At 47.4% G+C, this 14246-nt stretch overlaps 1 protein-coding gene across 1 annotated transcript in view; it reads left to right on the top strand.

Annotated features, from left to right (window-relative positions):
* Positions 1 to 14246, top strand: part of LOC139266712 (dynein axonemal heavy chain 8-like) — a 2132242-nt gene that overhangs the window by 1145325 nt on the left and 972671 nt on the right. Inside the window, exon 32 of the mRNA XM_070884298.1 lies at positions 938 to 1072. Within this exon, the coding sequence (XP_070740399.1) occupies positions 938 to 1072 (135 nt within the window). The remainder of the gene's footprint in view (positions 1 to 937; positions 1073 to 14246) is intronic.

Raw genomic sequence — 14246 nt, 5'->3', positions numbered from 1 at the left:
TGTGGTGCAGCAAGGCCTCAAGGCCAGTCCTGAGTCCCATTCGTACTAAACTGAGAACGTACACAAAGGAACTGATTCCCGTAAGCGGCAGTGCTACTGTAAAGTTCTCTTACGATGGAGCGGTGCACGAGTTACCACTCTGGGTGGTAGCGGGCGATAGCCCCACGCTGTTTGGCAGGAGCTGGCTGGGAAGGATTCGCTGGAACTGGGACAACGTCCGAGCACTTTCGCCCGTCGACGACACCTCATGTGTCCAGGTCCTAACCAAGTTCTCCTCGCTATTCGAACCGGGAATCGGGAAGTTCCAAGGAGCAAAAGTGCAGATCCATTTGATTCTGCGGGCGCGACCCATCCATCACAAGGCGAGAGCGGTACTTTACATGATGAGAGAGAGGGTGGCGATCAAACTGGACAGGCTGCAACGAGAAGGCATCATTTCGCCGATCGAATTCAATGAGTGGGCCAGTCCAATTGTTCCAGTCCTCAAGGGAGATGGCACCATCAGAATCTGTGGTGATTAGAAAGTAAACTATCAATCGTTTCTCACTGCAGGGTCAATACCTGCTACCGAAAGCAGACAACCTATTTGCGACGCTGGCAGGAGGGAAAACGTTCATGAAGCTGGACTTGACCTCGGCCTACATAATGCAGGAGCTGGAGGAATCATCAAAAGGCCTCACCTGTATCAACACGCACAAAGGTCTCTTCATTTACCACAGATGACCGCTTTAGATTCGATCGGCCGTGGCAATATTCCAGAGGAACATGGAAAGCTTGCTGAAGGCGGTCCCGTGCACCGTGGTCTTCCAGGACGACATCTTGGTTACAGGTCGGGACACCGTCGAGCACCTGTAGAACCTGGAGGAAGTTCTTAGTCGGCTTAATCGTGTGGGGCTCAGGCGAAAACGCTGAAAGTGCATTTTCCTGGCGTCTGAAGTGGAGTTCCTGGAGAGAAGAATCGCGGCGGACGGCATCACGTCCACCGATTCGAAGACAAAGGCAATCAAGAATGCACCGAGACCACAGAACGTGCCTTTGCTGTGGTCATTTCTCGGACTCCTGAACTATATTGGTAACTTCTTACCGGGTCTTAGCACATTGTTAGAACCCCGGCACTCTTTACTACATAAAGGAGATGAATAGGAATGGGGTAAAAGCCATGAAAATGCCTTTGAGTAAGCTAGGAAGCTGTTATGTTCAAACAAATTGCTTGTGGTGTACGATCCATGTAAACGTTTGGTACTAGCATGTGATGCGTTGTCGTATGGGGTCGGGTGTGTATTGCAACAAGCTAATGAATTTGGGAAATTACAACCGGTTGCTTATGCATCCAGAAGTCTGTCTAAGGCCGAGAGAGCCTACAGTATGATCGAAAAAGAAGCGTTAGCGTTTGTTTATGGGGTAAAGAAAATGCAGCAATATCTGTCCGGGCTCAAATTTGAATTGGAAACTGACCATAAGCCGCTTATATCCCTCTTTTCTGAAAGCAAGGGGATAAATACGAATGCATTAGCCCGCATCCAGAGATGGGCGCTCACGTTGTCCGCATACAACTACGCCATCCGCCACAGGCCAGTCACAGAACACTGTGCCGATGCTCTCAGTAGGCTGCCAATGCCCACCACAGGAGTGGAGATGGCACAGCCTGCAGATTTAGGCATGGTAATGGAAACATAGAAACATAGAAAATAGGTGCAGGAGTAGGCCATTCGGCCCTTCGAGCCTGCACCACCATTTAATAAGATCATGGCTGATCATTCCATCAGTACTCCTTTCCTGCTTTCTCTCCATACCCTTTGATCCCTTTAGCCGTAAGGGCCATATCTAACTCCCTCTTGAATATATCCAATGAACTGGCATCAACAACTCTCTGCGGTAGGGAATTCCACAGGTTAACAACTCTCTGAGTGAAGAAATTTCTCCTCATCTCAGTCCTAAATGGCCTACCCCTTATCCTAAGACTGTGTCCGCTGATTCTGAACTTCCCCATCATCGGGAACATTCTTCCTGCATCTAATGGGAACATTAAGACGGATTGCAAAAGTTTCTATAGATAGGTAAAGAGAAAAAGGTTAGTAAAGACAAACATAGGTCCCCTGCAGTCAGAATCAGGGGAAGTCATAACGGGTAACAAAGAAATGGCGGACCAATTGAACAAGTACTATGGTTCGGTATTCACTAAGGACACAAACAACCTTCCGGATATAAAAGGGGTCAGAGGGTCTAGTAAGGAGGAGGAACTGAGAGAAATCCTTATTAGTCGGGAAATTGTGTTGGGGAAATTGATGGGATTGAAGGCCGATAAATCCCCAGGGCCTGATGGACTGCATCCCAGAGTACTTAAGGAGGTGGCCTTGGAAATAGCGGATGCATTGACAATCATTTTCCAACATTCCATTGACTCTGGATCAGTTCCTATCGAGTGGAGGGTAGCCAATGTAACCCCACTTTTTAAAAAAGGAGGGAGAGAGAAAACAGGGAATTATATCGGTAATTATATCAGCCTGACATCGGTAGTGGGTAAAATGATGGAATCAATTATTAAGGATGTCATAGCAGTGCATTTGGAAAGAGGTGACATGATAGGTCCAAGTCAGCATGGATTTGTGAAAGGGAAATCATGCTTGACAAATCTTCTGGAATTTTTTGAGGATGTTTCCAGTGGAGTGGACAAGGGAGAACCAGTTGATGTGGTATATTTGGACTTTCAGAAGGCTTTCGACAAGGTCCCACACAAGAGACTAATGTGCAAAGTTAAAGCACATGGGATTGGGGGTAGTGTGCTGACATGGATTGAGAACTGGTTGTCAGACAGGAAGCAAAGAGTAGAAGTAAATAGGGACTTTTCAGAATGGCAGGCAGTGACTAGTGGGGTACCGCAAGGTTCTGTGCTGGGGCCCCAGCTGTTTACATTGTACATTAATGATTTAGACGAGGGGATTAAATGTAGTATCTCCAAATTTGCGGATGACACTAAGTTGGGTGGCAGTGTGAGCTGCGAGGAGGATGCTATGAGGCTGCAGAGCGACTTGGATAGGTTAGGTGAGTGGGCAAATGCATGGCAGATGAAGTATAATGTGGATAAATGTGAGGTTATCCACTTTGGTGGTAAAAACAGAGAGACAGACTATTATCTGAATGGTGACAGATTAGGAAAAAGGGAGGTGCAACGAGACCTGGGTGTCATGGTACATCAGTCATTCAAGGTTGGCATGCAGGTACAGCAGGCGGTTAAGAAAGCAAATGGCATGTTGGCCTTCATAGCGAGGGGATTTGAGTACAGGGGCAGGGAGGTGTTGCTACAGTTGTACAGGGCCTTGGTGAGGCCACACCTGGAGTATTGTGTACAGTTTTGGTCTGCTAACCTGAGGAAGGACATTCTTGCTATTGAGGGAGTGCAGCGAAGGTTCACCAGACTGATCCCCGGGATAGCGGGACTGACATATCAAGAAAGACTGGATCAACTGGGCTTGTATTCACTGGAGTTCAGAAGAATGAGAGGGGACCTCATAGAAACGTTTAAAATTCTGATGTGTTTAGACAGGTTAGATGCAGGAAGAATGTTCCCAATGTTGGGGAAGTCCAGAACCAGGGGACACAGTCTAAGGATAAGGGGTAAGCCATTTAGGACCGCGATGAGGAGAAACTTCTTCAGCCAGAGAGTGGTGAACCTGTGGAATTCTCTGCCACAGAAGGTTGTTGAGGCCAATTCACTAAATATATTCAAAAGGGAGTTAGATGAAGCCCTTACTACTAGGGGGGTCAAGGGGTATGGCGAGAAAGCAGGAATGGGGTACTGAAGTTGCATGTTCAGCCATGAACTCATTGAATGGCGGTGCAGGCTAGAAGGGCCGAATGGCCTACTCCTGCACCTATTTTCTATGTTTCTATGTTTCTATGTTTCTAACCTGTCCAGTCCCGTCAGAATCTTATAAGTTTCTATGAGAGCCCCTCTCATCCTTCTAAACTCCAGTGTATAAAGGTCCAGTTGATCCAGTCTCTCCTCATATGTCAGTCCCGCCATCCCGGCAATCAGTCTGGTTAACCTTCGCTGCACTCCCTCAATAGCAAGAACGTCCTTCCTCAGATTGGGAGACCAGAACTGAACACAATATTCCAGGTGAGGCCTCACCAAGGCCTTGTACAGCTACAGTAAGACCTCCCTGCTCCTGTACTAAAATCCACTTGCTATGAAGGCCAACATACCATTTGCCTTCTTCGCCGCCTGCTGTACCTGCATACCAACTTTCAATGACTGATGAGCCATGACTGATGAACCCAGGTCTCGTTGCACCTCCCCCTTTCCTAATCTGCCGCCATTGATAATATTCTGCCTTCGTGTTTTTGCCCCAAAAGTGGATAACCTCACATTTTCCACATTATACTGCAACTGCCATGCATTTGCCCACTCACCTAACCTGTCCAAGTCACCCTGCAGCCTCTTTAGCGTCCTCCTCACAGCTCATACCGCCACCCAGTTTAGTGTCATCTGCAAACTTGGAGATATTACACTCAATTCTTCATCTAAATCATTAATGTATATTGTAAAGAGCTGGGGTCCCAGCACTGAGCCCTGCGGCACTCCAATGATCACCAATGCATCTACTGTTTCTATGGTTGATAATGAAGATGTGGTTGATAACGAAGAAGAAAGCTGCGGACTACAGGAAGATATCGATGTACATGGTCGGGTGGGCAGAGAAGTGGCAAATACAGTTTAATCCGCAGAAATGTGAGATAATGCATTTGGGGAGGGCTAACAAAACAAGGGAATACACATTAAATGATTAGACACTGAGAAGTGTAGAGGAACAGAGGGACATTGGAGTGCAGGTCCATAGATCCCTGAAGGTAGCAGGCCAGGTGGATAAGGTGGTTAAGAAGGCACTCGGAATGCTTGCCTTTATTGGCTGAGGCGTGGAATACAAGAGCAGGGAGGTTATGCTCGACATATATAAAACACTGGTTCGGCCACAGCGGGAGTACTGCGTGCACAGTTCTGGTCGACGTATTATAGGAAGGACGTGATTGCACTGGAGACAGGGTGCAGAGAAGATTTACTAGGATGTTGCCTGGAATGGAGCATCTTAGTTATGAGGACAGATTGGATAGGCTCGGTTTGTTCTAATTGGAACAGAGGAGGTTGAGAGGAGACCTCATCGAGGTGTGCAAAATATTGAGGGGCCTGGACATAGTCGATTGTAAGGGTCTATTTCTATTGGTGGAGGGGTCTATTACAAGGGGGCATAGTTTTAAGGTGGCTGGTGGAAGTTTAGAGCGGATTTGAAGGGGGGGGCTTCTTGAGGCACAGGGTTATGGGGGTCTGGAACTCGCTGCCTGGAAGGGTGGTGGATGCAGGAATCCTCACCACTTTCAAGAGATGGTTGGACGGGCACTTAAAGTACCGTAACCTGCAGGGTTACGGACCCAGAGCTGGTAATTGGGATTAGACTGGATAACCTTTTGTTGGACGGCACAGATATGATGGTAAGTACTGCAGGGAATTGAATGCAGCCAGGGTGATCTCCTGGACTAGTTTCGATCACCTGGATGGGTCGGAGAGGAATTTTCCCAGATTTTTTTCTACCTAAATTGGCCTGGGTTTTTATCTGTTTTTTGCCTCTCCCAGGAGATCACATGGCTCCGGTTGGGGTGGAGTGTAGAATGTTTCGGTGTAAGGGGTGTTGCAGTTGTGTGAGGCAGACTGGTTGGGCTGGGTGCTCTTTGCCTTTCTGCCATCGTTCATTGGCCGTAGGTTTATATGTAACCTTCAGGGCTACCGACCGAGGGCCATGCGGTTTTTTGTCGGCCGGCGCGGACACGATAGGCCGAAATGGCCTCCTTCTGCACTGTAAATTTCTATGTTTCTATGTTTCTATGGTCACTTCCTTAAGTGCTCTGGGATGCAGACTATCAGGCTCCAGGGATTTATCGGCCTTCAATCCCATCAATTTCCCTAACACAATTTCCCACTTTATAAGGATATCCTGCAGTTCCTCCTTCTCACTAGACCCTCGGTCCCCTAGTATTTCCGGAAGGTTATTTGTGTCTTCCTTCGTGAAAACAGAACCAAAGTATTTGTTTAACTGGTCTGACATTTCTTTGTTCCCCATTATAAATTCACCTGAATTTGACTGCAAGGGACCTACGTTTGTTTTCACTAATCTTTTTCTCTTCACACATCTGTAGAAGCTTTTGCAGTCAGTTTTTATGTTCCCAGCAAGCTTTCTCAAATACTCTATTTTCCCCCTCCTAATTAAACCCTTTGTCCTCCTCTGCTGTATTACAAAATTCTCCCAGTCCTCAGGTTTGCTGCTTTTACTGGCCAATTTATATGCCTCTTCCTTGGATTTAACACTATCCTTAATTTCCCTTGTTAGCCACGGTTGAGCCACCTTCCCCGTTTTATTTTTACTCCAGACAGGGATGTACAATTGTTGAAGTTTATCCATGTGATCTTTAAATGTTTGCCATTGCCTATCCACCGTCAATTCTTTAAGTATCACTCGCCAGTCTATTCTAACCAATTCACATCTCATACCATCGAAGTTACCTTTCCCCAAGTTCAGGACCCGAGTCTCTGAATTAACTGTGTCATTCTCCATCTTAATAAAGAATTCTACCATATTATTGTTACTCTTCCCCAAGGGGTCTCACACAACAAGATTGTTAATTAGTCCTTTCTCATTACACATCACCCAGTCTAGGATGGCCAGCCCTCTAGTTGGTTCCTCGACATTCGAGAGTGAGCAATCACCTGTTACTGCCCGACAGATTAGAACCTGGATGAGCCAGGAGCCCCTACTGTCCTTAGTAAAAACTGTGTGCTCCACGGGAGTTGGTCTAGTGTCCCATTAGAGATGCAGAAGGAAATAAAGCTGTGCCAGCGGCGCAAAAATGAAATGTCTATACAGGCAGACTGCCTCCTAGAAACATAGAAACATAGAAAATAGGTGCAGGAGTAGGCCATTCGGCCCTTCTAGCCTGCACCGCCATTCAATGAGTTCATGGCTGAACATGCAACTTCAGTACCCCATTCCTGCTTTCTCACCATACCCCTTGATTCCCCTAGTAGTAAGGACTTCATCTAACTCCTTTTTGAATATATTTAGTGAATTGGCCTCAACAACTTTCTGTGGTAGAGAATTCCACAGGTTCACCACTCTCTGGGTGAAGAAATTCCTCCTCATCTCGGTCCTAAATGGCTTCCCCCTTATCCTTAGACTGTGTCCCCTGGTTCTGGACTTCCCCAACATTGGGAACATTCTTCCTGCATCTAACCTGACTAACCCCGTCAGAATTTTAAACGTTTCTATGAGGTCCCCTCTCATTCTTCTGAACTCCAGTGAATACAAGCCCAGTTGATCCAGTCTTTCTTGATAGGTCAGTCCCGCCATCCCGGGAATCAGTCTGGTGAACCTTCGCTGCACCTATTGGGTAATCGGGTAGTGGTACCAAAAAAGGGCAGGGACACTTTCATCAGTGATCTCCACAGCACCCACCCAAGCATCATAATGATGAAAGCGATAGCCAGATCCCACGTGTGGTGGCCCAGTATCGATGCAGACTTAGAGTCCTGCATGCACAAAAGTAATACATATTCACAGTTAAGCAATGCACCCAGGAAGGCGCCACTAAGTTTATGGCCCTGGCCCTCCAAACCGTGGTCTAGGGTCCATATCGATTATGCAGGCCCGTTCTTGGGGAAAATGTTCTTAGTGGTTGTAGATGCGTACTCCAAATGGATTGAATGCGTGATAATGTCGGCAAGCATTTCCGCTGCCACCATTCAAAGCCAACGGGCCATGTTTGTCACGCATGGCCTGCCTGATGTCCTTGTAAGTGACAATAGGCCGTTCTTTACCAAGTTCAATGAGTTCATGACACGCAATGGGATCAAACATGTCACATCTGCCCCGTTTAAACCAGAGTCCAACGGTCAGGCAGAACGAGCAGTTCAAATAATCAAGCAGAGCTTGAAAAGGGTAACTGAAGGCTCACTGCAGACTCGCTTATCCCGAGTCCTGCTCAGTTATCGCACAAGACCCCACTTGCTCACTGGGGTCCCTCCCGCTGAACTGCTCATGAAAAGGGCACTTAAGACAAGGCTTTCATTAGTACACTTTGATCTACACGAACAGGTAGAGAATAGGCGGGTTCAACAGAATACATATCATGATCGCGCAAATGTGCCATGCAAAATTGAGATAAATAATCCTGTATTTGTGTTGAACTGTGGACAAGGTCCCAGGTGGCTTCCTGGCACTGTTTTGGCCAAAGAGGGGAGTAGGGTGTTTGTGGTCAAACTCTCAAATGGACTCACTTGGACCAAACCAAACTCAGATTTACGGACTATCCGGAACAACCCACAATAGACTCCACCTTTTTCGATCTCACAAGTGGCAACCAACCCAGCGGTTGACCATGAAGCAGAACCCATCACCCGCAACAGCCCAGCAGGATTCACTACCCCCAGCAACCCAGCAGGATTCACCACCCCCAGCAGCCCAGCAAGGCCAGCTGTGCAACAGCCCAACGAGGGTCCAACAAACGACTCACCAAAACCAGCATTTGCACCGTGACGATCAACCAGGGAAAGGAAGGCGACAGATCGACTCACATTGTAAATAGTTACACTAATGACTTTGGGGGAGTGTTGTCATGTATGTAAACCTGCAAATACCATGTCTATATCTGAAAATACCACCAGAGGGCTTATCCCCTGCCGTCCCAAGGGATCCCACAATTCCTTGGGAGCACCTCTTTATAAGGAGGCCTCACAGGCTGGAGAGGCACTCTGAGATCTGTAATAAAGGACTACGGTCACAACTTACTTTGAGCTTGCAGTATCTAGTCTGACTCTTTATTCAAGACATAACACAGGCCACCTCCCCTCTATGGCCTGCACCATTGCCTCAGACCCGCTGAAGAGAAGCGGCATGCACATTGTCTTCCCTCCTGCTATGCCATCTCTCCCACTGTAATGGAAGTGGGCAGATGCTTTTCCTCACCCACATATATTTAGCACTCTTGCAAGCCTTGCACCCAAAAAACTCACAGCTGGCACACACTGGCAGCTATCCAACCATGCCAAACATTTCCCTAAACATATTGCAGGTCACTCACTGGCACAATTCCTCCTTTCTTGCAGGAGATGGTGAACAGTCGCAAATAACTGGAGGAGGACAAGCCTGCCTTCATGCTATGCACCACCTTTATACACCTGCATACTTTAACCCTATGGAAAAGGCAGTGCTGGCCATTGTGTGAAGCGGCATAACCACTGGCGGGGCTGAGGTAATCAATAATAAGGGTTTCTGCCGACCAGCCTTCCTCTCAATCCATTTCTCCCTCATCCCTCAATCTCTTAGATTTAGAAGCTGCAGATGGTGTAAGAATGCGGGGAAGGTGGCTCAACCGTGGCTAACAAGGGAAATTAAGGATAGTGTTAAATCCAAGGAAGAGGCATATAAATTGGCCAGAAAAAACAGCAAACCTGAGGACTGGCAGAAATTTGGAATTCAACAGAGGAGGACTAAGGGTTGAATTAAGAGGGGGGAAATGGAGCATGAGAGAAAGCTTGCAGGGAGCATAAAAACTGACTGCAAAAGCTTCTATAAATATGTGATGAGAAAAAGATTAGCGAAGACAAACATAGGTCCCTTGCAGTCTGATTCAGGTGAATTTATAATGGAGAACAAAGAAATGGCAGACCAATTGAACAAATACTTCGGTTCTGTCTTCACGAAGGAAGACACAAATAACCTTCCGAATGTACTAGGGGGCAGTGGGTCTAGAGAGAAGAAGGAACTGAAGGATATTCTTATTAGGCGAGAAATTGTGTTCGGGAAATTGATGGGATTGTAGGCCGATAAATCTCCGGGTCCTGATAGTTGGCATCCCAGAGTACTTAAGGAAGTGGCCCTAGAAATAGTGTATGCATTGGTGATCATTTTCCAACAGTCTATCGACTCTGGATCAGTTCCTATGGACTGGAGGGTAGCTAATGTAACACCACTTTTTAAAAAAGGAGGGAGAAAGAAAACGGGTAATTATAGACCGGTTAACCTGACATCAGTAGTGGGGAAAATGTTGGAATCAATCATTAAGGATGAAATAGCTGCGCATTTGGAAAGCAGTGACAGGATCGGATCAAGTCAGCATGGATTTATGAAAGGGGAATCATGCTTGACGAATCTTCTGGAATTTTTTGAGGATGTAACTAGCAGAGTGGACAAGGGAGAACCAGTGGATGTGGTGTATTTGGACTTTCAAAAGGCTTTTGACAAGGTCCCACACAAGAGGATTAGTGTGCAAAATCAAAGCACATGGTATTGGGGGTAATGTACTGATGTGGATAGAGAACTGGCTGGCAGACAGGAAGCAGAGAGTCGGGATAAACGGGTCCTTTTTAAAATGGTAGGCAGTGACTAGTGGAGTGCCGTAGGGCTCAGTGCTGGGACCCCAGCTCTTTACAATATACATTAATGACTTAGATGAAGGAATTGAGTGTAATATCTCCACGTTTGCGGATGACACTAAACTGGGTGGCGGTGTGAGCTGTGAGGAGGACGCTAAGAGGCTGCAGGGTGACTTGGACAGGTTAGGTGAGTGAGCAAATACATGGCAGATGCAGTATAATGTGGATAAATGTGAGGTTATCCATTTTGGGGGCAAAAACACGAAGGCAGAATATTATCTGAATGGCGGCATATTAGGAAAAGGGGAGGTGCAACGAGACCTGGGTGTCATGATTCATCAGTCACTGAAAGTGGGTATGCAGGTACAGCAGGCGGTGAAGAAGGCAAATGATATGTTGGCCTTCATAGCTAGGGGATTTGAGTATAGGAGCAGGGAGGTCTTACTGCTGTTGTACAGGGCCTTAGTGAGGCCTCACCTGGAATATTGTGTTTAGTTTTGGTCTGCTATTCTGAGGAAGGACATTCTTGCTTTTGAAGGAGTGCAGCGAAGGTTCACCAGACTGATTCCAGGGATGGCTGGACTGTGATATGAGGAGAGATTGGATCAACTGGGCCTTTATTCACTGGAGTTTAGAAGGATGAGAGGGAATCTCATAGAAACGTATAAGATTCTGACGGGACTGGACAGGTTAGATGCGGGAAGAATTTTCCCGATGTTGGGGAAGTCCAGAACCAGGGGACACAGTCTTAGGATAAGCGGTAGGCCATTTAGGACTGAGATGAGGAGAAACTTCTTCACGCAGAGAGTTGTTAACCTATGGAATTCCCTGTTGCAGAGAGTTGTTGATGCCAGTTCATTGGATATATTCAAGAGGGAGTTAGATATGGCCTTTACGGCTAAAGGGATCAAGGGGTATGGAGAGAAAGCAGGAAAGGGGTACTGAAGGAATAATCAGCCATGATCTTATTGAATGGCGGTGCTGGCTCGAAGGGCCGAATGGCCTACTCCTGTACCTATTTTCTATGTTTCTATGTTTCTTACTTTCTGCTCTCCCCTCAACACAACACAACCCATGTCCTTTTTTAATTTCAAATACCCAAGAATTGGAGCTTTCCCAGTTAGTTTGCAGAAGAGGATGAAAACAGTGAAGTAGAAGAAACATCGTCACTCTATCTTACAATCATAGCCATCAGCTCAGAGTCTGACACAGCGCATATATTAGAGGCGAGGATAGAGCAGGGATCTGTGCTTAGTGAGACACTGGTCACAAGTGCGCAGGAGCCAGGATGGAGGGAAAGTATAGTGCAGATGCCAGCTTGCTGGAGGATGAGGTTGCACATTAGTTCTGTTGCAGAGGACTCAAATGCGAACTTTGATGGGGCAGGCTGCAGAAGAAGGCTGATGGGTGTATATAGCCACATGCTTGGTGCACTGGAAAGCCTGTCAGAAAGCCTGCACTTAATGTCAAGAAGCATGGTGGAGTCAAACACCAACTTGACACAGGGCTTTGCGCAGAGCTTAGAGCCCATTCTGTCCAACCTGGAATGTGTGGTCTCCTCCATCAGCACAGCTGTGGAACCCACCATGATGCAGCGCCTGAAGGCCAATGTCACAGCTTCCATTGTAGCACAAACTAAGGTCTTAATGCTGCAGTGGAAGCTCAGACTGCTGCCTTGCAAGCTCAGACTCTGCCATCTTGGCTCTGGCCCCCCGACTTGCGAGAGAACAACTCCGCTATAAAAGAGCTGGAGTGGCGGGCCCTGGAACATTGCGGCCTCCCCGCCCATCCCCCGACCTGTGAGAAAACAGCTCCGCAGGTCGGACTATAAAAGAGCTGGAGTGGCATAGTATTTCGACCTCCAGCACGAGCTGCTCCAAGTGTGCAACGATTTTGAGATGGGCGACTGGGTGACGTCATCAAAACCCTAGTTGCCGTTTTGGAATCTGGGCAGGAACATCAGCAGGACCTAAGTACAGAGGAGTGGGTAGGTCAGGGCGGATGAGCGGCGAGTGTTTGTGGCGTGATGCGGTGAATGTTTATGGTGGAGGAGCATCGAGAGATCTTGGTGGAGGTGTGACAGATGAGGGTATGGGGCCCAGAAGAGCCGAGGGCCCAGGGACAGCACGGGCCAGCCCACACTGCGATATGTGTGAGTGCTAGGTCCGTGCAGCAGAGCAGGTCTCCAGTCATCTTGGTTAATCCTTGCCACTGGACCAAGACCTAGCTCTGTCAAGCCCGTGTGGTGGCTGGTGTGCAACGGTCATCACACCTTAAAAAAATTCATGCACAGGCATCTTCCACCCCCTCTATTGGAGTTCACGACTGGATCTTATTGAATGGCGGTGCCGGCTCGAAGGGCCAAATGGTCCTTCATCGAAACACCTGTGAACTCGTGAAAGCAAGTCATCCTCATTCAAGGGACCGCCTATGATGATGATGGGGATGCCACTGTTCATGGACATTGCGGCATTCCAATAAACTGTTCTCCAGCAGATCAGTAGGATTGCTGAGGCACCTTCACATGAGAGTGGCAGTAGCTCCATGGAGCAGGAACCTGCTTTCCTTTCTCAGGGTGACAGCATTCCTGCTCCCACCCCTGCCACTCGGCCAGTGCTATTGCTCATGCCTGTCCGCCAGCCAGCCGCAGCCCAGGCTGAAATGGTGCGGTCTGAAGCCGGGTCTTCTATGCCCAAAGCTGCTCGAGGTCGCCATCAATTGGAGGTCAGCAGTCTTCTATCTGCCATGTTGCAGCTACTGGGAAAACACCTTGTAGGAGCACCAGGAGAGGCAAAGGCACATGGAAGACTTGCACACAATAAATACAAAAGGGTGATTAGTTAAATTTTTATGCATATGTCATGACTCAATTTATAAATTTGGATTGGAATGTGTTTTTTCTGGTGGTTTTTATTTTTGTGTTGTTGGAAAGAAGATGATATGATGGTCTGTAGGTGAATGAGGAGGTGTGGTTGAGGTTTCTGATATCGCTCATTAATTATTTGATCACATAGAGCCCGGGCACAAAGGAGCTCTCTAGATTGTAGCCTCTCTTCCTCTTTCTGTTCCTCCACTCCCTCCTCTTCCTTGTTCCTGCTCCTTAACTTGTAGCCTGGTAGGTGGTTCTCTCATAATGGGCAGTTTGTACAGAATGCAGCATATTACCACAAATCATGATACCCACTCAGCTGAGTAATGCAGGGCTCCTCCAGAGTGGTCCAGGTAGCAGAAGAGTTGCTTGAGGATGCTGATGGTATGTTCAATAATGTTCCTTGTGGCAGCAGAGCTCCCATTGTGTGCCTGCTGTGCACGTGTGCATGGGTTCCAGAGCGGAGTCATGAGCCATATCATGAGTGGATAAACCTTGTCTCCCAGAAAGTAGCCAGCCTTCGACTTGCTGTGGTGCATCAAATATAGGTGACACAGAGGATTGCTGCAGAATGAAGGAATTGTGACTACTGCCAGGATGATGGGCATTCACCAAGTCATTAATATAGATTGTAAATCGTTGAGAACCCAGCACCGATCCCTGTGGCACCCCACAAGTCACTGTTTGCCAACCGGAAAATGACCCATTTATCCCGACTCTGTGTTTTTTGTTAGTTAGCCAATCCTCAATCCATGCTAATATATTACCCCCAACCCCATGAGCTTTTATCTTGTGCAGTAACCTCTTATGTAACACTTTATCGAATGCCTTCTGGAAATCCAAATACACCACATCCCACTGGTTCTCCCTTATCCACCCTACTCGTTACCTCCTCAAAGAACTCCAGCAAATTTGTCAAAACATGACTTCCCCTTCATAAATCCATGCTGACTCTAC

The sequence above is a fragment of the Pristiophorus japonicus genome, chromosome 7 (genome assembly GCF_044704955.1).
Source record: "Pristiophorus japonicus isolate sPriJap1 chromosome 7, sPriJap1.hap1, whole genome shotgun sequence".
Lineage (NCBI taxonomy): Eukaryota > Metazoa > Chordata > Chondrichthyes > Pristiophoridae > Pristiophorus > Pristiophorus japonicus.
This window is presented reverse-complemented; position numbering and strand designations above follow the sequence as displayed.